The sequence below is a fragment of the Eucalyptus grandis genome, chromosome 4, assembly GCF_016545825.1.
Source record: "Eucalyptus grandis isolate ANBG69807.140 chromosome 4, ASM1654582v1, whole genome shotgun sequence".
Classification (NCBI taxonomy): Eukaryota; Viridiplantae; Streptophyta; class Magnoliopsida; order Myrtales; family Myrtaceae; genus Eucalyptus; species Eucalyptus grandis.
This window is the reverse complement of record NC_052615.1, coordinates 25,805,646-25,832,919: the sequence shown is the minus strand read 5'-3', so window position 1 is coordinate 25,832,919 and position 27,274 is coordinate 25,805,646. Positions and strand designations below refer to the sequence as shown.

Sequence of the window (27,274 nt, the reverse complement as noted above, 5' to 3'; positions counted from 1 at the left end):
CTACGTGCATTAACACGGGATAACTAGAGAAACTTCGTAATAACCATGACATATTCGTTTCTAGTAAGGAGAAAAAGGGGAAAACTTCATGGGAGACAATGCAATTCTAGTATCTATGTCAAGATGCTAAAAACAGTCTGAATCATGACATATTCATATTGTATTTGCAAAGGCTGGCAGAAAATCCTGAATAGCAGACCGGAATTGATCAGAGAAAGAGATGAAATGGGTTGGACTCCTCTTCATTATGTTGCTTCCAAGGGCAAATTCAAAGCGGTTCAACAACTCCTACAGCACGATATTTCTGTGGCATATGACTTAGACAAAGAGGGACAATCGGCTCTTCACATTGCAGCATTTTTAGGCTACTCTCTTGTCATTGATGAGATTGTTAAATTTTGTCCTAGTGCTTGGGACATCATAAACATCAAAGGGCAAACAGCTCTTCACGTAGCTGTAATGGGTGGAGAAGCAGATGTAGTCAAGGACATACTCCGGAAACCGAACTTGGAGTGTCTTATCATGGAACAAGATATTGACAGAAACACGGCTTTGCATTTGGCTGCACTTCATAAAGACTACACCATCATAGATATACTTGCACGAGACAAGAGGGTAGACCGTTTCATCACAAACAAGGATCATATGACTGCCTTTGACATTTTTTTGGCTCATAATGAGGTATGCTTTCCTTCTTGAACCCTATAGAGCTCGATTTGTTCACTTGTAGAGTAATTTCTTCAGTATCGTTTAGAACCGGTGGCTCAGGTGATAGTCGGTGCAAACAAACAGCCCAATTGGAATTTTTTTGTGTCAACTTTGTTTTGCTTAGTCTATTGTTTGAGCAGATAGTAGCATAGATAGTAAGCGTGACGCATTTGAAAAGGGGCTTGGAGTGAAGTGATGTCATATCGAACCATAAATAAGAAATTTGGGCAGCATTGAATTTTGTGGTTAAGCCACTTACAAACAAAGCTTCATTCCCTCCCGCTTCACTTGACATTAATCGATACACTATTACATCAATTAGGCAAAAATTAAAAGGCTTTTTTGTCCATCTATCCTATCATGAATGTTCCTACAACAAAATATCGACATCAATTCCCATAGCTTGCAATTTGAATGTAATTTGGTCCAATAGCCAATAAATCTATATTCATGATTTAAAGTATTTATGGTTCTTTCATATATCCACTTATTATAAACTAAATGTGGAGGGATATAATTACTTTCTTTCAAACAACCATTTAATCTATAAATTGGATAAGTCCACACAAACGATTTAGTGACAAAGTAAAGTATAAATATTTTAGACTATTGAAAAAAATTGGTTAAACCGAATTAATGAGTATTGCAAGATTAACAAAAAGCAGTAGCTAAAGAAGTTGTCTTCAATTTTTCAGTTTTGATCTATAACATGGTGATGAATTTGCATCATCATATAGAAATTATGTCTTACAAGATAATTATCTTGCCAGTAGTTATTACTGTAAAAAATTAAAATTGAAGTCCTCATAATTTAATTTATACTTATAGTCTGAAATCATCTAACTCATTCGCACATGTAAAAGCCCTATTTAAAATCTCATTGCATAAAAGAAGCCGAATAATGAATTAATAGCCAACAGTTAACTGCACACTATAAAAAGAATAGTTTAAAACAAATACATGTCTGAATTTTTTTATTAATTTTTTTTGTCTATCTTAGTTTAACTTTTCACTCATTTTCAGACTTTTGTTCTATTTCTTTGTAAAGTGTGAGAGTCGAACCCCATATTTGAAACTAAATGTCCTTACCCCTTACTCATATGAGAAGGTGGAAAATCAAACTCCCCACCTCTCTCTTACCATGTGGGAAGAGTGGACCCCAGTAACAAAGAATTCAATAAAGTAATATTCAATATTAGTTAATTATGTTGTTTGGTTGATAAATGTATATTGTTTGTGTACAATATAATGTATGAAGTTGGTAAATATGGATTCTATAATCATATTATCTCATCAAATAAAAAACTTTCATTGAGCATAAATTTCAAATGTGTGCGACAATCGGGTCATCAAAGAGTTCACAAATAATTGTCATCTTATTTATCTTGAAAACAATGCAAAACATTAGGGTTGACATCCTCCAAAGTTAAGGGAAAAGCTAGAGGGAGGAAAAAATGTACAAAAGAAAAATGGAGAATAAATATGTGCTGTCTAATGACCCCCGTGTACTAGGGTGTCAGCCATACAGCGGTGACTTTAAATGTTAGATTAGATGTAGCTTTAGAGGATCTCAATTTAAAAAGTTTATCTGCACCTTCTGACTTTGAAACAACTATTCTGTCACATTCACATGAAAATATCAGAGTATTTTAACAATAATTAGCTATAATCCTTCTGTTTTTTCTTTTTTTCTGCCCCCATTCAAACAATTCTTGAGATAAAAGAGAGAACCTACACTCTGCCTCATAATATTTTATGACTCGCCGGGAGTTCTGTTGTTTATAGATGAAATTTGAGTACGTAAAGGTATTTCGCCGGAAGAGTTCACCCTTTAATTAATACATTTTGTAAATTTTGTAGGTCGGCTACAGTGCTGCCAAAGTTAAATATCTATTAAAAGAATCTCGCGGAATGTCGGACTTCCAAGGTGGGGTTATTAGAAAAATAAAGAAGATGTCGGACAAGCAATTTGTTGAGGGTCAACCAGGTGCATCTATAATCATCGGAAGTAATATCGCCAACCGCGAAAATTCCGATTCATCAATAAGAAACTTGATCAACCTTCAACAATTAATAGCAACGCTCATAGCCACGGTGACCTTTGCTGCAACCTTCACCATGCCCGGAGGATATAACAACGATGGACCCAACCGAGGGATGGCGATTCTTGCTGACAGGGCAGCTTTCAAAGCCTTTGTGGTATTAAACATTATAGCGTTCAGTTTCTCAGTCGTAGCATTATTCATACAATTTGATCCTTTTTTACCGGGCCCTAGCCACGGGGTGAGATACACCGACCTCGTGGGACTTTGCATTTTCACTGCGATATGGGCAATGGTGCTAGCCTTTGCTTGTGGTACGTATGTGGTATTGACCGGAACCATCGGGCTTGGAATCTTTCCTTTTATCATTGGCGGATGTATCGTGATTATTTACATTATCGGTTCTTCACTTGACCGTATAATTTTTTTTTATCAGCCACCTCGCTTTTCGGGAAGATATGTCCGAAACTTATTGTTTAATTATAAAATACTCCAGGGAAGCTGGTAATAAATTGAGTCGGTTCTACAGTCCCATGTCTTTGTGCCCAGGAAATTTTCTTCTGGCCATGTCAGTTCGAGCACTTTTATGTCAGCCGTCTGATTTAAACCCTATCAAAGATGTCTGGAGAGCAGCAAAGGCCAACAAGTTGAGGCTTTTCGTGTATGTGAAGGATATACAACTCGACGGCTTCTCAGTTGACCAAATGAAAGCCAAGAGGGTTAGCAGCTGCTGAGCGATTGCGGTTGAACTGCCAAATTGGTATTGTCTAATGTTTGTTGATAGATGTTTGGTTGCAAGGGTATCGGATTTTGCAGAATTTCAATTAAAAAAAAAAAATGATTTTCGTGGCATATATTGAGTTTTATTTGTCTTTACCGTCGATTACGATTGCTATAATTTCTATGAATTCCTTGAACATTCTTCAACGGTGGTAGATTGGCCAAATCAAGTTACTGGTTAGCAAATTTCCAGTATATTGTAATGAATTTACTAACACCAAGTTGATATGTAAGTTACAAACTTCTTTTAAATTTTACAGGTGGACAAGATAGAGATTAATAAATTATCGACATCGTAAGGAAGTTAACAACTTTTAAATTTATGAGCAGATCGAGTAATAGGTTAATAAGTTCCTGACATGGTAATGAAGACATCAATGTCAAATGAATTAAGTTACCAACCCATTTAATTTTTATAAGTGAGCGCAGTTAAAAGTTAGTAAGATAGCACTATTGTAATGCATTTACCAACGCCAAATTTCTTCTTTAAGTTTTACAAGTCGGCTCAGATAAAGGTTAGTATACAGCTGAAGGCTTGCCGAAAAATGTGATATTTACTACCATATATTTTTAAGTTGCCGTTAAATTGGGACTTGGCTTTGACTTCTATGCACTGCTTTTTAATGGCATGGTTGAGTGTATCACGCTCAATAAAGCAATCTATACTACTCTTCGCTACGAAAATTGAAACTATCTTCGATATGCTTAATCAATCGGATAAGTAAAACAAAGTTGAAGCATGCATCCAAATGGATTGCTTGTTTGCAACTGAAATGAGTATCACCTGGGCCAGTTTCAAGCAAATCGGGCTCTGTGTTTAGAACGAACATACCTCCTTATGAGCCCAAAGAATGTTAAGGGTGATAAAACGATCCTTATTTATGGCCAAACGATCCACTGTCTTGTCATGTGCAAGTATTTATATGACATCGTATTCTTTATGAAGTGTAGCCAAACGCAAGGCCGTATTTCCATCTGTGTCTGGTTCGTTGGTAAGATCATCCAGGTTTGTCGTCCCTAGTATGTAGTTAATTACATTTGTCGGTCCACTAATAATAGCTGCACGAGGAGCGTTTTACCATATGGTGTTAATTATGTCCCAAGCATCAGGATGAGATATAACAAGCACGTCAATGACATTGACCTTGCGTTCAAATGCTGCAATGCAAGGAACCTAGCCCCCTCTTTTTCTCAGTCGTGTGCCACAAAAGGATTGTGCTGAAGGTGTAGTTGAACTACTTCGGCTTTGCCCATACAAGCGGCATAATGAAGAGGAGTGCACCCAATATTATTTCCTTCTAATCACTTTTGGTCTCTTCTCCTTGACTTTCCACCAACCTTTGCTAATTGAATAGGAATATGTCATGATTTAGAATGTTTACAGCATCTTGACTTTGAAATAGAACAGGCATTGCGTCCCATTTGTTCTACCTTTTCCTCTGCACTAGGAAGGAAAATACGATCTCATTTTGAAGCTTCTCTGGTGATCGTGGTTGACACAGGTAGAACCCAACTACCTTCAATCTAGCATAATGCAGAAATTAGTAAAGTTTTTCCTTTTGACTAGTGAGATATTTGGGGCCCTTGCGAGAAGATGACAATGAGAAAGCACCTAAAATCGACTTTGGGTTACGAGAAAGTCTTCGATTTGCTAGTGATTAATAATGGCAAAGACTTCAAGTGCAAGAAATTGCTTGGAGTTTTTCAAGAAGGCTGGATTGAAGGAATGCTGCAGAGGGAAGTTTTGTGAGCTTTAAAAAAAAAAAATTCCTTGAGAGTAAAAAGGGGATGTTGGGTAGAAATTCTCATTGAGCTATCCAAGAGGCCTTGATTAAGAGAGAATTTGAAGGAAGAAATTTCTTTAAACTTTTCAAGATGTCTGAATTAAAGAGAGAATATTGGGAAAGAAATTTTTTAAAACGAAAATGAGAATGTTAGGAAGGAAATTACGTTTGAATTTACCAAGAGGACTGCATTAAGAGGGTAATGTTAGGGAGGAAATTTCTTTGAGCTTTTTGGGAGAACTAAATATGAGCTTGTAGGTATCATAACTATCAGATGAGAGATGGTTGATGCTTCATTAACTCTGGGGAGGCTTTCAATGGACCCAATTAAAACAACATTTTAAACTTCATCTATTGTGAAAATCCTGCTGGTGCTCTAGAGAGCGCCCAATGCTCAGCTATCCTTAGGTTTGTTTTTAGGAGAAAGTGTTAAGAAAACTCCAAATAAGTTTTGAAGTTGACAAAACTTTCTAATTCTTATTCTTATTTGGAAGAACAGTATACTTCTGAAGTTATATCTCAGACTCTTACCAAAGTCTATTCATTCCAGAAATCTTTCTCACTTTGACATCCACACTGAAATCGTGTCTAGAACGAAGATGAAATCAAACTTAGATTTATTGATCTTGCGACAAGGATTCATAATGAACACATTAGAAATTTATTCTTCAATATTTGGCTCTTTGGCAAAGAATCTCACTTACCTTTTTCTAAATACATTGATGGAATCAATCACAAATTGATGAAATCAATCTTGAAGACAAGTTCCTTTTTAGGAAGCATCTACTTATGGAAACCTAAATTTTGATTATATGGGCGACCAGAATTAACGGATTTTTATCTCAATCTTCAAATGGTTATAGAATTTCCTTAATTGATTTTGTCCAACATATTGATTGAAAGAAAATCCTCTTGAAAATGTCAATGGCTAGTGAGGCATGAAGGAGTATTAAGGAGATCATTCAGTTTATTTGAGGAAGATGCGTGAAAATTGAAATTTCAAAGTCTTTCCAACTATTTGTTCTTCATCGGCGGTCCTTACAAATTGTATTTAAGAGAGAAAAACACAATAAGAGTGACTTATGAGAGAAAAAGAATCTTCCACTAAGTGTTTGCACTTAAAAATTGTGCTTCTTTGTTGATGCTATAGTGAATTCCAGCCGGAAGGCTATCAACATGGAAAAGTGGACGCAAGCTTAATGTAAGCCAAACCACTATAAATTTCGTGTATAATCTTCTCTTCCCTTAACTCTTTTTATTTAAGTATGTTGCATTCTTTTAAGTATCGCAAAAATTAGTTTCATCTCTTATATGATTATGAACATTCATTAGAAGTCTGATGACTTGCTTATCAAACTCTGTTTGGTTCTCGGACTTTGTTCGAAATTTTTAATTTATCAAAAATTCTTTTAAACACCTATTCATCCCCTCAAGGTATTTGTACTAGTATTATCAATTGGTATAAGAGCCTTGTGCTCATCTGTTGAAGTGTTTTTACTTTTGAGTTAAAGATCTTATATGGCTAGTTGTTTAGCACTAGGACTCGTAGAGGGACAAAGCAACACTAAGCCACCTTATTTTGATGGAAAAGAATATAGTATATGGAAGAATAAAATAAGGGATTCCTGAGATCCAGAGATCTCTCGAATGGGAGGTTGTAGAAAGGAAAAATCGGTCTTTATAGGAAATGGCCAAAACTCTAAAAAAAGTGGAAGTAGAGTCTCTTTTCTTTTTTGGGCAGAAGCAGTTTCCATTGCTTGTTATGTAATTAACAGAGTATTTTTAAAGTTCATCCTAGATAAAATTCCATACGAAGTTTACAAAGGGAAAAAACCAAATATTTCTTATTTTCATATGTTTGGTTGCAAGTGCTTCATTTTGAAAAATGGAAATGATTGGCCCGACAAATTTGAAGAAAGATCGAATGAAGGAATATTTCTTGGCTATTCTACTTCAAGCAAAGCTCACAGGGTCTTCAACAAAAATACACAAACTGTCGAATAATCAATGAATGTTAGGTTTCAAAAAGCTATCTATAACCAATAAGACCAAACTCAACTCGAAGAGTTTGAGCTAGTTTCAGACTTAATGAAGTCTGAATCCCCTAAGCAAACTCAACCTTTTGGCAATCAAAGTCAAGCTAAAGAAAGTCAGAAGATTCAAAGGAAATAGAGGTTTAACAAGCCCTTTATAGATAATGACAGATTCAATAATAACTGGAAGCATGAATCAAGCCATCTTAAAGATCTCATTAATGGCAATATAGAAGAAGGGATTCGTGCTGGATCCAAAGTAAAATGAGACTCAAGTGCTTTAGCTCCTATTTTTTAGATAAAACCAAAGGGAGTAGAAGAAGCCTTAATTGATGAAAGCTGGATAGAAGCAATGCAAGAAGAACTTAAACAATTCAAAATCAATGATGTCTGGGAGTTAGATCCAAAATCAAAAGGAAAATCTGTGATTGGAACAAAGTGGGTGTTTAGAAACAAGATGGATGAAAATGGTAAGGTGACCAGAAACAAAGCAACGCTTGTTGCAAAAGGTTATACGCAAGAGAAAGGAATAAACTACGATAAGACATATGCACCTGTAGCCAGATTATAAGCTATAAGATTATTACTTGCATATACAAGTTTCCATAATTTCAAGTTATTCCAGATGGATGTTAAGAGTGCATTCTTAAATGGTTTCATCTAAGAAGAAATCTATGTGGAACAATCACCAGGATTCAAGATCCTAGAAAATCAGACTTTGTCTAGAGACTGAAGAAAGCTTTGTACAGTTTGAAACAGGCACCTTGAGCTTGGTATGAGAGACTAAGTAAGTTTCTTGTAAGTAATGTGGTTTCAAAAAAGAATTGATTAACACAACTCTAATTATCAAAAGGGAAGAAAAAGACTTTATATTTGGTCAAATATATATAGATGATATAATTTTTGGATCTTCTAATAAAGTCTGTGCAAAAAAAATTTAAAGTTTATGCAGGAAGAATTCAAAATGAGCATGATTGCTAAGTTAACATTCTTTCTAGGTTTACAAGTTAGACAATCAAAGGAATAAATCTTTATTTATCTAGAGAAATATGCTAGAGATGTTACCAAGAAATTTGGGATGAAAAATTATAGAAAAACTTAGACTTCTATGTTAAGTTCTTCCAAACTTGACAATGATGAATATGGAAAGACAATGGACCAAAAGTCATATGGAAGCATGATCGGTGCTCTTCTCTATCTTACTGCTTCTCGACTTGATATTTTATTCAGTATGTGTATGTGTGCTAGATTCCGAGCTGATCCTAGAGAATCTCATCTTAGTGCTGTCAAACTAATTATTAATTATATTGCAAAAATTTCAGAGTTAGGTTTGTGGTATCCAAAATAAGGAGACTTTACCTTATTTGGATACTCAAATGCTGATCTAGCTAGTTGTAAAGTTGACAGAAAAAGTACATCTGGTATGTACCAACTCTTAAGACAAATGTTAGTGTCTTGGTTCTCTAAAAAGCATAACAATGTGGCACTCTCAACAGCAGAAGTAGAATATATTACTCTTGGAAGTTGCTATTCACAAATTCTTTGCATCAGGCAATAACTAAAGGACTTTAGAATAGAAGAGCCTTGCACTAAAATTAGATGTGACAACCTCACCAAAAATATTCTCCATTCAAGAGCAAAAATGCGCTCAACCTCACCAAAAATCCCATTCTCCATTCAAGAGCAAAATATATTGAAATACATCATCACTTCATAAGAGACCATGTACAAAATAGTGAAATCAATGTTCAATGTTCAATTCATCGATTCAAAGAATCAACTCCCTCCGAGGCCACCCAGTGAAGCCCCGCCTAGGTCCGGTTCAACTCCTCCGCTCACTCCCGACCCTAACCAGCCCCGGATCTACCCTCCTTCACCCCCAACCAGCAGCAAACAGAGAAGAAGAAAATGGGTATGGCAGCCCCTTCGTGGGCCGTTTTGGCCGCCTTCCCGAGCCCGGATGCTCAGCCCGCTTTGAGGAAAGTTGATCCTCGCGTCGTCCTCGTCGTTTTGGTCCGCTCGGCTTGCTAATCCGGTGAGTTTAGCTCACTAAACCTCGCTTAGAGGGTTAATTATGCTTAGGGAGGTTTAGTTTATGTCAAGTATTATTAGGTTGTTAGTTTAGGTTAATTAAGAGTAGATTTGATTAAGATGGTGGTTTAATTTAAAGTGTGCTTAATTAATGGTAAGTAGGTTTATTTGAAATAAGCCTTGATTTGACATAAATGAATTTACTTTTGATTTATTTAAATGTCTCCAAATTATTAAATAATTTAATAATATATTTTATTCGAAATTAATAAAATATTATTATTTAATTATTTTCGGAATAAATTTAATTATTTATTAAATTCCGAAATTTTGTCAAGACCTAAATTCTCGGGAATTTCGTACCGGAATCGCTGCTGTGTAGTCGAGATTTTGAAATTGATGATTGAATATTATTAATCAAGTGTGGATTGTGAAATATAGGGATATTATTATTTAATTAATTTTCGAAATAAATTTAATTATTAAATGAATTCAAAATTAAGTTGGGACCCTAAATTCTCATAATTTTGTGCTGATTTTTCATCAAACCCCCTTTGTTCTTTTAGAAATAGAGAAATGATCATTCGAGTTCATTCGAGGTGAAAAGTTGAATATTACCCTTGCATTTGGTTAAGGTCTATGCAAAAGCAAACTCGTCAATTCAACCTTCTGAAAGAGACATCCTTCTGGAAACCCTTATAGACTTAGGTAGTTATCTTTCAAATTTTAGCGCGTAAGTTTCTTTCCTTCTTGAACATGTATGATTATATTCAAATTATTACTTATCTTTTATATTTTTTGAAATTGCTATATTACTGCTGATTTTTCGAAATTAATATTTTATAAATTATTTACCGTAACTTTTTTGAAAATTTTCAAAAAGGAAGTTTTTTTTTTCCTTTTGTGCCTATTCGGTTGCCCTAATTCGTATTCTTCAAATAAGTCTTTAGTTTAATTTTCCTGATCACAGAGACTTTGCAAACCCTAACATCTCTCAAACCTTTGCTTCTCTTGATTGGTCCTCACTTTCTTTGTGAATCTCTCTCTCTCAATCACTCACAAACATATCGTCAAAATCCTTCAAGTCCATTTCGATGTTTTCTTAGAGGAGGTCCTCTTGTATTGTTAGTCATGGACCTTGGTTTATGCTTGATGTGCAAACGCACTTTGATCTTACTAGAGATGAATCACCACAAAGCACAAATCAACCATCAGTGGAGGAAGATGTTACTCAAGATGCAACTCCTTTTTCGGTAAGAAAGTCCGAAGTACTTCTTAAACACTATGAGTTTCTGAAAAAGGAAGGAAGTCCCATGTATTTTATAACTTCGTTTCTGAAAGAAAATGGCTATGGGAACGAAACTTTATTCTTGAGAACCATGGAAAAGTTATGACTGGTAAAGGCTAGAAGAGCAGAAGTGGACTTTACCATTTTCTTACCAATCCTTGCTTTGGTACGAAGGGTCAAATTGAAGGAAAAAAGGAAGATGATGATGAGAGGGTGTTCAAGAATTTCCAACCCAAAATGGGTGTTGCCGTAGAAATCACTTGAACAAAAGGAAAGCTGTTTCGATCGAAGGAACATAAGAAGGTCTTTGTGCATATACTAAATTGAGGGGTCATCAACCCTCGAATGGTAGACTTTGATTTTTGGATTCCATCGAGCTATATTTGCAAGAGAAAATTGTCAAGCTTCAAATGGAAAGGTTCTATATGGAGTTATCTTATGCTTATACTGAATTGACTACTTATTTCTATTCAAATTTGTTAGTTTTGTATCTCACTCATATTCAATTTACTGTGAGTGAAAAAGTTTTTGATGTTGATATTGATTTGTTAGCTGATATTTTGAGAGTGAACCGAAGTGGATTTTTGCCCATAAATGTCTCAAATGAAGAGGTCATCAAGTTTCTGGTGAAGGATAAAATTCCTAGAGGAAGGATTACTTATTCTAGAACGTCTACCTCTAACATTTTACTCCACAAGATTGTCATTAACTACATTAGACCCAAAGCTGCCTCCAAGACTGATGTTTCAAGATTTGAAGCAAAAATGATGTGGGTTATCTACAATGGAGTTGCTTTCACTTCCTCATACCATTCTACTACACATGTACAAAATTGTGATGAAGGAGAAAGGTCAGCTTCCTTATTTAGCTTTGGTGACCAGATTTTTCCATCACTTTGAGATTCAACCGCCCTCTAGTTTTTGCTCCATAACCATTCTTTCCATACAAATTGAACTCAAAATGATCTCAAAAATGAGATTAAAGGACTTCTCTAAAGCTTTGAAACTTATGAAGAAAGAATCTACTAGCAAAGCTAAAATAGGATCTGGGGTCGAGAAGAAGCGCAAAGGGAAGAGTGTTGTCTCATGAACTCCAAAATAAAAAAGACATGTTCGTCTTCTACAAGATGAAGAAGAGAAAGATGATGAAAACGAGACTATCTCTGATATTGTGGCAAATATCACCATGAGAGATCATGTTGGAGGTATAGTTAATTCTGAAGAAGAATAAGAAGATGAGAGCAAGAAAGATCTAGAAGTGGAAAGTGAAAGAGAGGAAATTAGAGAAAAAGAGAGTAAGGAGAATGACCCAGATGAAGAAGGAATGTTGGAAGGAGAAGAAGTTCTTCCTCAAACTGAAGCCACTTAGATAGGGGGAGTAGGTGAGAAAACTCTTCTTCATGATCAAATTGCAAAACCAGCTATAAGTGATGGTGTAAGTTGATCTTCTCCAGATGCAAAGGGCATTTATGCATCTCATTTCTCTAAAGAATCTCTTGGGGATCAGGCCAAAGAGACGAATGTTCAAGGGCAGCAACATACCTCTAATGTTTAGGTCGATGGTCCTTTACTTTTGGATACTCCATTGGTACATTTTGCTGAAGCTAGTGCCTAAACCGAACTAGACTCAAACTATCCTCGAATAGTGAAACTCCTTTTGGAGATTAAGGCACAGTAATATGGGATGGAGGTTGAAATCCAAAAGTTGCATGTTGCTCTTGGTACTACCTCAGAATCTCTCACTGGAAAGGTACAATTTCTTGATAACAAAGTTCAAAACATGAATCAGCAGGCCACTCAAAATTTGGTGAAGGTTGAGATTGTCTTCCCTTAGTGCTTGACTAAGCTTAAGGAGACCATGCAGACTTCAGAGGATTTCCAACTTTTCCGCGTTCTAAGGCAACCCTGATCATTTTCGAAAACCAATTTTTTTTTCTTTGTGTTTCTCCTTTTGCTTGCTAGTGACAAAATGGGAGAATTTTGCAGATTTGAAGCTTTGACTTGTTCGTTGTGTTTGTAGTTTGTGTTTTCTATGTTTTGCTGGTGTGGTGTGTTTTATTCAAATTTTGTTGTGCAGACCAGACTTTAGAAAATGTTATGCTCACTATTTATTATCACTATCTATTATCTCATGCCGATAAAGTACTGTTTTGCATAATAACATTCACATTATGTTTAAATCTGCATGAAAGTTTTGTCACTATTAAAAATGAGGAGATTGTTGAGAAAAATCATACCAAGTTTTGAAATTGACAAAATTTTCTAGTTCTTATTCTTATTTTGAAGAAAAATATACTTTTGAAGTTATATCACAAACTCTTTCCAAAATCTATTCTCTTTTTGATTCCGATGCAATCTAGACTGAAACCGTGTCCAAAACAAAGATAAAATCATATTTAAATTTATTGATCTTGCAACAAGGATTCAGAATGAATGCATTAGGAATTTATTATTCAATATTTGTCTCTTTGGCGAAGAATTTTACTTACCTTTTTATAAATACATTGATGGAATTAATCACAAATTGATGAAATCAATCTTGAAGATAAGTTCATTTTTGGAAAGATTCTACTTATGGAAACCTAGATTTTGATTATATGGGCGACCAGAATTAACGGATTTTCATTTCAATCTTCAAATGGCTATAAGATTTTCTTAATTGATTCTATCCAATGGATTGATTGGAATAAACTCCTCTTGAAAATGCCAAAAGCTAATGAGGTGAAAATGAGTATTTAAGGAGGCCATTCGGTTTATTTGAGGAAGAGGCGTGAAAATTGAAATTCCAAATCTGAAATCTTCCTAACTACTTGTCCTTCATTGGCGGTCCTTACAAATTGTATTTAAGAGAGAAATCACAAGAAGAGTGATTTAGTGAGAAAAAAAGGATCTTCCACTTTGCACTCAAAAATTGTACTTCTCTATTAATGCTATAGTGAATTCCAGCCAGAAGACTGTCAGTGTGAGAGAGTGAATGTAGACTTAATCTTAGCTGAACCACTATAAATTTCGTGTGCAATCTTCTTTTCCCTTAACTCTTTTTATTTAAATTTATTGCATTTTTTAAGTATCGCAAAAATCAATTTCATCTCTTATCTAATTCTAAACATTAATAAGAAAAAAAAATCTGGTGACTTGCTTATCATACTCTGTTTGGTTTTCAGACTTTTTCGAAAATTTTAATTTATCAAAAAAAATTAAACACCTATTTCCCCCCTCTAGGTGTTCATACTAGCATTATCCAAAAGAAGAAAAAGTTCATTTTTGAAGTTTGCACACTTTCTCTTCGAAGGGATTTTACACTTGGAAACATCTAAGGACTTGTTTAGATAATAGTCTTCCTTGAATTGGATTTAATTCCACCATGTAGGACAATGTACAAGTTGGTCATTAGAGAGTTAAGTTGCAAAGTCACATCCAAAAATAACAAGAAGTGCTGGTAGAATAAGGAGAGGTTCTGCTTCTGCAATTTTAGCAGAGAGACCCACCAACTTTTTATCTTGGCACTAAGGAGGCCTCAGCTGTTACTTAGGCCATATTTGGCAAAAAATGTTTCTATTTCCCGAACAAAATTTTTTGTTCTTTTGTTCTGAGGAACAAAAAATAACAGAAACGTGTTTGGTAAAACGTTTGTTCCTGGGAACAAATTTGGAATAGAGATAAGAAGTAGAAAAAGTTGCTTCTTGTTCACGAAAACAATTCCGAGAAACAATTTTCTCTCTCTTCTTTATTCTTTCCTTCTTCTTCCTTTTGACTGGTCGTCGGCCTCAACCATGGCCAGCGACTGGCCGACGAGGGCCGGCGAGGCCAAGCCCTCGCCTTGGTTGGGCGGCCTCATCGGGCCACCACTAGGGCAATGCCGACCGGGTGGCCGAGCGAGGCCAAGCCTGGCCGGTGGCAGGGCGAGCTTGAGCTCCCTAGCCTAGGTGAGGCCGAGGCTCACCAAGGGCCGACAACGCTCCGGCGAGGTCACCGGATAAAAGGAAGAAAGAATTAAAAGAAAAAGAAAAGGAAAAAAAGAAAGAAGAAAAAAAAAGGAAAAAATATAATAAAAATATTGAAAAATTAAAAGAAACAACAAAATTATACAAGTTTACCAAACGCATTTATATTCCTGGAATAGAAATTTTTTACAATTACCAAGCGCATTCTTATGCTCATAAATTGTTCTCGGGAACAGAAATAGAAAAAATTATTTCTGTTCAAAAATTATTCCCCATAACAGAAAGGTTACCAAATGCGCCCTTAGAAACCCAAGGAGATGAAATAGGATCAAAGCTATTTGCCTTTCCCTTTTCTTTAGCAGAAGCTTTTGGACGTGTGAAAGTAGCAATTTGTAAGAACGACCGATGCATGGTGGTTTCTTGCTGATGCAGAAAAGGTATGCCTCATGACTACTACCGGTAGCTTTGGGATGAGAATCCCTTCCCTGATCATGTATCTTGATTTGTTCGTTGAGAGGAGTGACTAGGTGCAACACTAGCTCTCATTGCGCTAGTCCAAAAAGGAACGGACATAAGGGAAGTAACAAATTTCTATCAGCCAAATCGATCACATCCTCATCTGCAAAATGATAACTAATAGACAGTTACTTTCCTTTTCGAAATCGTGTGGGGAGTAAGAGGATTCTGACCTAATGCCTAGGTAAAGTAGAATCCATGGGCCCTCACCTCCCACCTTTTGGCGAGATATTATATCATAGGGCGGATTCATCCTTTCCTAATAAATTTATCCATTCTTACATCAGAGGAAAAATGAAAGCAGTTTCTTTCAAGAATGCATCTAGTTCTATTTTTCCTTTCCTTAGTTATCTTCCTTTTCTAAGAATTGTTGTAGTAATTCTGATTTGACACTTTTTGAAATCGCTTTCTCATATTGAGAAATTCTACCTGAGGGCATTCGATCATAGAATCCATTAACAGCTTCTTAAATTACTAGAATTTATTTACCAATTGGAAATAGTCGTTATTGTTCTTTCGATACTTCTGTTGAGTAATGCCCAAGTGGCAGCATCAAGGTTTGGCCCAAATAGAGTAAAGGTAGCTAGTTCATGATGTTGTGCCAATTCCAAATTTTTAACCCTTGTTAGGCATAAATGTGTTTAGTGCATATGCACTTTTCCAAAAAGGAAGGCACATGAAGAAAATGAGGTCACAAACATCTTGTATACACTGTGCTATGAGTTTTTCTACCAATCCTTCAAAGAAATTTCTATGTGATCGAAACAATTTGTGGAGTCCTCTAGTTCAATGTCATTGTAAAAATGGCCTATAGTAAGTTTTCATTCCATAGAGGATCTACTAGACATAGTAATGACAAATATACATTAAAACTTATGCATTAGAATTTTTTTTTATTTAATGCGAATTTGCCCATTTCTTAGAACATGATTGTCTTGATTTAGTGGAATGACTTTAAATGATATGAGCTTTTTTATTAAGCTAGTTTTTCTCTATATATAAATCTACCCTGATTTTCCCCATTTCTAATAGTCTAGAATAAAAATTTGTCACAACTGAATAATTTGAGGCATTTTAAAGTGAGTGAAGTGAATTGATCATGGGTCTGATGCTCATGAGTTTGTCCTTTGTATATAATGTCTCCATTGGTCCTTTTACTCTCTTTTTTCCTTCTCACTTCAATTACCTTTCGGACACTTCAAGGGTAGTTTGGTCATCTAGATTTCTAGTCAAGGTAGAAATTGATGGATATGATATAAAATCCAAGAATTTTGCTATATCCTATATATTGTTTAATGTAAACGGTATATAAATGAAAATAAATCTAAAAGTTGCATAAAAGGAAATGGTAAGAATATCTCATGACACTCTTGCCTACTTCATTTTTTATTTGCTTATTTTAAGTTATTTTTCCTCTCTTTTTTTTTTCCCCTTCGATCATTCTCTAATAAAATTCTTTAAATAGTAAACTATATTATACCTAAAATAATAAAATATCTAAAATATGTAATAAAGATAAATACTAAATATATATATTGAATTTATATTATAAGATAGATATAAATTCAATATATATAAATAAATAAATATAGACTTAAATAAAAAAAATGAAATTGTTGTTACTTTTAAGAAATTTTGATTTTTCATATTAGAATTTAAATATTATTTTAGTTTTATTATTTTAAGAAGTTTGTTATTTAATAAAAATAACTTTAATGTTATGGATATTAAAAATCATATAAACCTTTATCCCACCTCCCCATGAGATAATTTTATTTTAGTTATATCCCTTGTGTATCTGACTTTATCTTATTTTGAGCATGTACAAATATAAGATATAATAAATTTTATCTAATTATATTTTTATTCCGATTGCCAAATGTAGCCTAATAATATAATATTGGTGCACCGTTATTTGTTTATCTATATATGACAATAATCGATGAAGTCATCTAGTTGGATAAATGTTAGCCTTTGAATGTTGATTTGTTGGAATTTCCCTATCTAGATGACACCATCCTTGAAGGTTTCGGAGAATGTTCACTTGGTTAAAGGACTATCGAAGAGGGTTCTCATTGCTACGTATTTGCCCCGAGGGGGTCCGGGAGGGGGGGGCATGGTTATGCTATTTCAGAAAAAATCGTGGATGTGCGACGGTTTTGCTTTTGATTAACACAATTAAGACAACTCAAAAGTGGAAGAGCAGATGGGACAAAATTCAAAATAAAATAAGAAACTGCAGGAGAGACGTGGCCGTTGATTCTTTTCGGTTTTTTGTACTCGTCCGTCTTACGTTCAGCAATATTTGCCCACTTTCTTACTATATTTGCGTGCGGGAGAACGGCAAATTCTTAGAGACAGACCAATTTGGTTTTGCAGAAACTATTCTTAAACCTCATAATTTCATATTTTATCTAAACCAGTGATAGATCCTTCATATGCACATGACAGTCTCTTTTTCGATTCCTTTGAGAAACTCAATTGAATTTGCTCCCCAACATCCTCCTTTTAATTCCGTCCTGTTGAAAAATTCAAAGAAATTTATTCTCAATAACCTCTTTTTAGTCAATTCCTTTGAAATGTTTCAAGAAATGTCCTCCCCAATGATATCTTTCCTTTAGTCTAGTTGAAAGTTCAAAAAAGTTATATTGTAAAGTTCAAAGAAATTTCCTTTCTAACATCCATCTGTTAGTCAAGTCATTTTGACAAGCTCAAAGACATTTCTTGCACTTGAACTTTAATTTCACTTCTGTCTACTCTTGTCTTGGGAACTGTAGAGAGAGTGACATTGTACATCAATTGTCTATCTTTGGATGACAATATTGATCAAGTCAAGTAATTGGATAAATCCTAACCGTTAAATGTGGATTTGTTAGGATTTTCCTATCTCGATGACACCATCCTTGAAGGTTCATCATCGTCTCACGGTGTGATAGTCAAAGAATGTCCACAAAAATTTCCTTTCTAAAACACAAGCACTAGGAAGTTTCCAAACAAGACACAAGTCTCCCTCTCTCTCATCCAAATTGTGTGGCCGTTTCTAAGACACAAGCACTATGAAGTTTCCAAACAAGACATAAGTCTCCCTCTCTCTCATCCAAATTGTGTGGCCGTTTCTAAGACACAAGCACTCTGAAGTTTCCAAACAAGACACAAGTCTCCCTCTCTCTCATCCAAATTGTGTGGCCGTTTCTAAAACACAAGCACTATGAAGTTTCCAAACAAGACACAAGTCTCCCTCTCTCTCATCCAAATTGTGTGGCCGTTTCTAAAACACAAGCACTCTGAAGTTTCCAAACAAGACACAAGTCTCCCTCTCTCTCATCCAAATTGTGTGGCCAAGGATTCACCGTTCGTTTTCCAAGCTAATGTTAGCTAAGCATTTTCCTTAGAATATTCACTTGGCTGAAGATTAACGAAGGAGGTTATCTTTGCTACCTACCCAAAGAAGACCACATGTCTACCTGGACGTCGATTTTTACCTGTTTTTCAAACTTGTCTTGATTCCACTACTTCGGTATTATAAATTTGCTCTCGAGAGAACAAAAATTTCACAACAAGAAGCCTGATATATCACATTTTATAGATACACATATAGCAATCTCCTTTTGGGTGCTCTTGAGAAGCTTAAAAACATTTCCTCCCCAATCTTCTTCCTTTAGTCAACTCCTCTTATAGAGCTCAAAGAAGTTCCTTCCGCTCAAACTCATTGCTTATATCAATAAGTTCTCGTGCAATTGCTCTTTGTCCTGTAAACAATAAACAAGGAGCAAGAATGCATCCTAAAGTGTATGAGGCTGCAACATCAGGAGACTTTGATTCCCTGATCACAATAATTTCGGGAAACGGAGAGGACCTTTTCCACCAAACAACACCAAAGGAGAACAACATTCTTCATCTTGCGGCTCAATACAAACAGGTAAATTTCATTGAACATCTTCTTCAAAGTCCATCGGGACCATCCCTTCTTTGGCAAAGTAACTATAAAGGAGACACTCCCTTACATGTCGCTGCTAAAGTGGGAAGCTACAGAGCGGTTAGAATGTTCATTGATTTGTCGAAATCACTTCATTGGGTCGTTGAGAATGGACAAGCTGACGCATCCAAAGAGCTAGTTCGAAAGCAGAATTTACATAAGGATACCGTGCTGCATTGTGCAATAAGAGGAGGCCATGATTTGGTGGTAGAGTTGTTGATTGGAGAAGATCCTCAACTGTGTGATATTACTAATACAGCTGATGAGTCCCTGCTTTATCTTGCAGCAGATCGAGGACTTTCTTGTACCATTGAGTTAATTTTGGGTGTTTTCTCTTTGTCATCCTCTCATAAGGGTCCTAAGGGTTTGACAGCTCTACACGCTGGAATCTCTCTCTCACTGACCAGTAAGTATCACGATCTACTAAGCCCAGTTAAAAGAAAAAATTAATGGAAGTTCTCTGTTGTGGAAGGACTTCTCTTAGACGAGAGTGATGGTGTCAGCAGTGACGGCCGCCATCTATCCTAGCTTTCAATAAATGTACAGTAAATTCAAAAGTTATTTATATACCATTTCATTTGTTTTGGTGAAAGGTCATACACTTTTTCCCAAGGACAAGCCTCTTGATTAGGTTATACACGAGGTTTATGTTTTGAAAAGATCTGAGTTGTTATCTCATTGCGTTCTCTTTTTTGTTTTATTCATTGACTCTTAAATAAGTTTAAACCCATTCGTCTTCTCTTGGAATGCGGACCGAAAAAATGATATCAATTTTAGATTATGCATCCATGCGGAAAATCACTATTTTGATAACAGTGTGGGTAATAGTCTTTCTCACCCGCTAATTTCTTTCTACACGTTTTCAAGATCTAGTTCTCTTACATTTTTCTGACTTATACCGCTTTTTTTTTTTTTTTTTGGTTTGCAAATGATGGCTGGCACATTGCAATACATTTCCAAAAGATCAGGGCATACATGCCCAATTTCCTAGCCCTCGAGGGCAAATTAAGATGACTTGAAAGCAAAGGGACGCAATGATTTTACTTTTGAAAATGTAGAAGGTGCGAGTCCTCTTTCATTATCTAAATTCTCCTATAAAATTGAGTCGGGCAGGATATTTTCCACAAAATGATTGGCATTTGAGTAAAAAATTTGGTCTTTTATTCTAGCCTTGTCAGCGCAGATGCCTTGCTGAAAATTTGAGAAGCTTCTTCTCAAACTGCTTAATGAATTGCTAACAATTTCACTTTTAAATTGATAAACTTTACGAATTTATGCATTATGCCAGATTGAAGGTAGTAAGGTTCTACAAGTGTTACACAAGATCACCTGAAAAAACTTCAGATTACCATGACGTAGTCCTTCCTAGTACAGAGAAAATGGGGAAACTTAATAGGATGAAATGCAACTTTAGTATCTATGTCTAGATGCTATAAACAGACTAAATCATGATATTTCCCTATTTTATTTGCAAAGGTTGGGAGAAGATCATGGAGAAGAGGCCAGAAACGATCAAAGAAGGAGATGATTTGGGGTGGACCCCTCTTCATTACGTCGCTTACTTGGGCAAAGTCGAAGCAGTTCGACTACTCTTGCAACACGATACTTCTGTGGCATACGATTTAGATAAAGCGGGGGAATCAGCTCTTCACCTTGCAGCATATCAAGGCTATGTCAATGTCATTGTCGAGCTTATTAGATCCTGTCCTGATGCTTTTGACTTGATAAACACCAAAGGGCAATCGGCTCTTCATGCAGCCGTTATCGGTGGACAAGAGAATGTAATCAAGTACATACTAGGGATGCCAAACATGGAGGATCTTATCAACGAACAAGACAACAATGGAAACACGGCTTTGCATTTGGCTGCACTTCATAAAAAATACAATATCATATACATACTTGCACAAGACAAGAGGGTGGACCATTTGGCCAAAAATAAGGATCATTTCACTGCTCTTGACATTTTCTCTGCCCATAATGAGGTATGCTTGCTTGAACGTTATAGAGTCAGATTTGTTCACTCGTAGAGTAGTTTCTTCAGTATTGTTTAGAAACTGTGGCCCAAGCAGGTGCAAACAAACTACCCAATTGAAGACTTTTTGCATCAACTTTTGTTTTGCTTATTCGAGTGTTTAAGCATATTGACAATATTTTCAATTTTCATAGCAAATAGTAGCATAAATCTCTTTATTGAGTGTGACACACATATGAAATAAGGGCTCAAGGGGCTCGGAGTGAAGTGATTTCGCACTTCATATCTTATAATAAATAAATAAGAAAATTAGGTAGAATTGAACATTGTGGTTGAGCCACATTATCACAAAACTTCGTTCCCTCCCACATCACTTAGTATTAGTTAGCAAACTAACTATTACTACTTGCACAAAAAATACAAAGGCTTTCTCCATCATTTTCCTGCAACAAAATATCAACATCAATTAACATTGCTTAATAATTAAAATCTTATTTTATATAAAAGCCAATAAACGTAAAATCATTATTTGAAGTCTTTATGGTTCTTTCAATATATGAGTTGGTACATAATGTTTTTGTTTATTATTAAGTAAATATGTATGGTCATATCTTCTTCTTTTATTTAAAATACCAATATATCTACAAATTGGATATGTGGACAAACGACCTAGTGACAAAGTAAAATGTAAAATATTTGTAGACAAATGAAAAAATTGGTTATGCCATATTTATGCGTATTGCAAAAATAACAAAAATTTGCTGCTAAAAAGTTGTATTCAAAATTTTATTAGTAGTCTATAACATAGTCAGGAATTTGCATTGTCATATAGAAATTTTATTTGACTCAATAATTACCTTGGCAGTAGCTAAAAAGTCGTATTTAAAAATAGAACTCTTTATAGATCCAAAAAATGCTTATATTTTTTAACCATCTAGCTCATTCCCACATATTAAAGCCCCTCTTACGATCCGATCACATGATGAAACAAACAAATATCGTATTAATAGCCAAAAATGCATATAATAAAAAAACAATTTTAAGTTTGAATATTTTGCTTTATTAAAATTATTCAGCTACAAAACATCCAAATAGCAAGGTATAGTTTAAGACAAACCAGTTAGTAAAGTAATTTCACTATTAGTTAATTTGGTTGTTTGGTTGATAAACACATATCCGTTTGTAAATATTACGTCGTTTGATCGTATTATATTATCAGAACAAAATATTTCAATAAGTTTCAAATCCGTGCGACAAGCGGGTCTTCAAATAGTTCAACAGCAATTTTCCGTCTTAGTCATCTCAAAAACAATGCAAGACATTTCGGGTTGGGATCCTTAAAATTGGGTGATAACATAAATGGGCAAAAGAAAGAAAAGGAAAACAAAAGGAAAAATAGAGAATAAATCAAGACTGGGATACCATACTTGAAACTGTAATTATTTACTCCAAGAAACTCTATTAACAGCTGTTATCTATCATTTATTTTGATCCAATAGAGATGATTCGAATGAATTCGTCGTATTGTTTTTGGACTTGTTGGGAGTTCTGTATGTTATAGATGGATTTTGAGTGTGTAAAATGAGGGTTTTGAAGTATTTCGCCAGGAAACTTTCACTCATTAATTGATATATTCTGTACTTTTTTAGGTTGACTATAAAGCTAATAAAGTTCATCACCTGTTGAAAGGATCTCATGGAATCCCGGGTTTTCAAGGTTGGTTTATTGAATACGGTAAGAAGAGGTTAGACAAGCAATTTGTTCTAGATCGACCATCTGTGTCTATAACCACAAGAAGTAATATTCCCAACCAAGATAATTTTGATTTGTCGAAGAAAGGCATTATGGACGTTCAACTACTAGTGGCGGGGCTCATAGCCACAGTAACCTTCGCCGCAGCCTTCACAATGCCTGGAGGTTATAACAACGATGGACCAAATCGAGGAACGGCAATTTTTGCTAAGAGGGCAAGTTTCAAAGCCTTTGTAATGTGTAACACTTGTTCGTTCCTTTGTTCCATCATAGCAATAATCTTGCATTGTGAAAGTACTATGTTCAGCTATCGCCCAGAGCCGAGACACATCCCGACCGTGGGATGTTGCATTGCAGTTGCGACAGTGGGGATGATGATGTCCTATGTTTTCGGGATAAATACTGTATTGCATAGACCCAACGAGAGAATCGGGGAAAGCATCGCTCCCTATTGTGCGTGGGGAGTTATCTTCACTGTGTCATTACTTTATGATTACCCAGACCACGAGGCTCATTCGTGGGTGCTAGGTAGCTCTCCCAAAAGATACATCCGAAGGTTTTTGTTTAAGTTTGGGATGCCATTGCTTGATTTCAAAGCAAGGCTCATCGATTGGTCGCGAGGAAAGCTAATGAGTTGGACCGGTTCTACATTCCGGTGACCTTGCGCACAGGAAATTTTCTTTTTTACTTTGTCAGCCGTCGATTTCGAGCACTTTTATGTCAGCTGTCCAATGTAAAACCTGTCAACGTCCATCGTTGGGTTGATCGCCCGCTAGATTGCCGTGCTCAAGATGAAGGTTTGCACGCCTCCGGAGTTTTGTCGAAGAATGTGATGTTTAGTTGTTTGGTAGCGTATAGTTGAAGTTGCCCTTGAATTTGGGACTTTGCCTTCTTACTTCTATGCATCTCTCTTCTTGGCGCAGTAGCGCAAAACCACAGAAAGTGCCATAACATTTTCAGCATCTGTTAAGAGCAAGAGTCGTGGGCGATGTAAGATCCTTCCTATCCGATTCTTTGAAAAACTTCATAGGCCTTCTTGGAAGTGGGAACGTCATCTTTCTGAGATTAACTTTCAAAGTCAATTCAGTGAGTAAGTAACAACATCAAATGATTAGGTACATGAGGCAAAAGATATATCACCATATCAACCTATAAAAAATTAGTCGCCCACTCATGCAAATACAATCATTTCGTTTTGACTTTGGTGTTCGTGTGTGGAATATATGCATCACTTGCTAATGCATGGGAAGGATTAGTGGCCAATCTCGAACAATGTAACCATTCATGGATACAAATTTTTTATTAGAAAAGTACCAAAAAAGTCATAGCGTTGATATCAATTCAGACTTAAACATATTAATTGACTAATTTAATCATAAACATTTTCATATTAATACCAATTGAGTCAATTCGGTCAATTTTAGTCGAAAATTGTTGACGTGAACAATGCCAGTCTTACGTGATATGGTAAATGCTGACGTGAATATTTTTTAAGTTTTAAAATATTTTTTTGGATTCTTTTTCTTTTATTTTTTTCCTTCTCTTTTCTTCTTTTCTTTTTCTTTTTCCTTCATGGCCGCTGGCAAGGGCCCTAGTCAGATTTGGCGAGGGGCGGCCTTGTACAGCCCTCGCCAAAGGGGCATGGGCTGGGCCTATGAGCCGGATTCGCATATGGTCAAACTTCTACTTTAGGGGTCTGGGCCTTAAAGGTCATTTGGGTTATTTAGTCGAGCCGGATCCGGAAAACGTCGCTGGTCAGGATGAGCACCGGTAATGAAGTTTTCACCAGCCTGCCTGTTGGCCTTGTGGTTGGGTCTAACATAAGAATCTAGCTCAAGGTCGGGGGTTCAAGGCATGGTATGGGACGAATTGCTTCAAGACTTCAAGACCAAAACACGATTGACAACGAAGAGGCAGGGAAGGATTCGGAAGAAATTACTGAGAGAGTGAATTCTGGACGCTCAAAAACCTCTCGAGCGATTTCAACCGGTGCCTTCTGTTCTAGTTCTCTTTCAGTACGTACGTTAGTTGATGGCCGGCGATGGTAAACCGATGGCAATTACCGGCAGATAACGGATAGGGATGACCGAAGAAAAGGAAATTCAAAAGAAGGGCGCTGAGGGAGTACGAGTTTTTCCCTCTTCTTCAATCGTCCTTGCCGGTGTGTTTTCTCTCATATGTGCATGCGTGCCTCAAAAATGGTTCTCTCTCCGATCAGTGTCTTCCCGAGACTGAGGATCAACGACGGCTGGAGGAGGCGAGCACCGTCCGACGGCCGGAGGAGGTAGGCGACGTCCAATGGTGGCGGGGTGAAGAATACACAAGCTTCTCGAACGCAGCTTCTCTGCCAGGGCAATTTTTCTGTTCTTTTTCTCTTGTGATCAGCGAATTTGGACATGGGCCGTGCGAACTGATCCAGGCTGAAGCTGACCTGTTTGGCGAATGGAACAAAACTCCTCTTGCGGGCCATATAGAAGATCAAGACCAAATTAGACTCCTTTTTTTTTTTTTAATTTATTGATTTGCTTCTTATTTGCCTATTTATTTTTTTGGTTCTTCTTGCTATTTTTTATTTTGATTTGGTATTTTTACAAGAATCGACACTTAAATTGTTGACTAAAATCAGGTGCCAATATAGAGATGTTGATGAATTTGGCTTTCCCAGCTTCTTCTAAGGTCTTCAATCTAATCCAATCATCAATATAAAGCTTGGTCCACAAGAAATGCATTGGTTAGATACATTCCTCTTTTTTTCCACTAGTTTAATGGTAAAAAGGGGTGCAAATTGTAGCATCAAGTAAGGGCAAAAGCACGTTATGGCAACATTACACCACTATGATGACACCATATATCATTGTATATTTTTTTTCATCCATTGTGTTATGTCCATTTTCTCATGTAAATGCAATTTCCTTAAATTGTCCCACTTTCCAAAGTTGAATGCTCTATGATCATATGAAAATCATTAATCACTACAAAATGTAATCACGGGACTACATCATAGAAAATACAACTCCTACACCATAAGATTGTAAAGGAGGAAGCTTGGCAAACACGATTTTGTAATCCTCAGCATTGAATTCAACATGTTTTTTTTTTTTTTTTAAGGTCTTAATTCAACATGGTTAATCATTCATATTCATTATATGTTCTGTCTTGGTTGGCCATACAAGAGGCAATAAAAATAGTGTTATTATCTTAAAAATCCCTAAACTGATATTCCATAATATATATATCCCAAACTATATATCCCAAACTATATTTTCATCTCACAAAAATTCTTGAACTAGTTTTTTATGATACATTTACCCCAAATTGGTACCTTGACCCAAATCTAGCATCCATTAGTAGTTTAGGATCTAACATTGAGGGTAATCTTCGGTCAACTTACCAATTTTGAAATTTTTCATGAGACAAAAATTAGTTTGTGGCAAATGAGTTGTTGGTTTCTTGTGAGACGAAATTTAGTTTGGATATTTTTGTCATGTGGATATAAGTTTCAAATTTTTAATGACATAAACCAAAAAAAAAAAAAAATAGAACAGTTCATTTCAAGTCAATGTCAATGTTGCCAGTAATTAAAAATATTCCAATCCCCTAATTTTTCACATACCTATCGGTGGCAAGTTCACAAGTTCTCAAGTGAATTCTTAATTTTGGAATTGATTTGAGTATAGGAAATAATTCTGAAAAAAATGGAACCTTTGAAAATGCATGCTTTTTATTACAATGACATTCTACCATGATCTAGCTTAAATACTTTACCACTTATTAATTTCTATTTCTGAAAGCATCGGTGGGGAAAAGGACATTAAAAATGCCATATCTTTATAATGTCAAAACTTTTCAAATGATTACTTGAGTGTTATATTGGTAAAAAAATAATTACTTAAGTCACTCTAGCAACAAATTCCAACAGATCGTAAGTTTTTTTTTTTTTTTTTTTTACAAATTTTTATTCACGTGGCTTTAAAAAAAAGTCCAACGTGGAAATTTTTTCATATGGCAAAGTGAACAAAACAACGGGCTTCTCTTCCCCCGGGGGCAAAAGTAAAACTCTTCTCTATTATCTTTGCGGCGTTCAACCAACAACTGTTTCAAAATGAATATACTGTAGTAACCAAATGATTGAAGCGGAAGATCACGAATTCAGGACAGAAAATTGGGAGAAGAGTTTGGTTTTGCGTAAAATGAGGAGTGGATCTGAAGAAGTCAAAGAAATTGGGAGGTTGGTTCGGTCTTGTTTTCAAAGAGAGGAATAATTGCATGTTGGAAGTTTGTTTTGGATAAACTCAGTTTAGTGTTTGCATAAGTGATGAGCAAAAGGGCAAAAGAAAAATAATAACACCAACAATAATCTCGAAGTTCTTGCGTTTGTGCACGCTTACGGTGAGGAGAAAACAGAGCAAACGCAATGGAAAAAGAGGGCTCCGTAAATAGAGCTCT

General features: G+C 35.7%; 2 protein-coding genes across 2 annotated transcripts; both read left to right on the top strand.

Moving 5' to 3' along the window:
• The first annotated feature begins 177 nt into the window (after positions 1–177).
• LOC104442891 (ankyrin repeat-containing protein ITN1) lies at positions 178–3,558 on the top strand. Its single transcript, XM_010056266.2, has 2 exons — positions 178–681; positions 2,569–3,558. Exons 1-2 carry the CDS (start codon positions 226–228, stop codon positions 3,256–3,258), a joined length of 1,146 nt encoding a protein of 381 aa, XP_010054568.2. The 5' UTR covers positions 178–225; the 3' UTR covers positions 3,259–3,558.
• A 15,476-nt stretch (positions 3,559–19,034) lies between these two features.
• LOC104441534 (ankyrin repeat-containing protein ITN1) lies at positions 19,035–23,870 on the top strand. Its single transcript, XM_039311375.1, has 4 exons — positions 19,035–19,044; positions 19,388–19,507; positions 20,578–21,086; positions 22,726–23,870. Exons 3-4 carry the CDS (start codon positions 20,592–20,594, stop codon positions 23,485–23,487), a joined length of 1,257 nt encoding a protein of 418 aa, XP_039167309.1. The 5' UTR covers positions 19,035–19,044; positions 19,388–19,507; positions 20,578–20,591; the 3' UTR covers positions 23,488–23,870.
• The last annotated feature ends 3,404 nt before the right edge of the window (positions 23,871–27,274 follow it).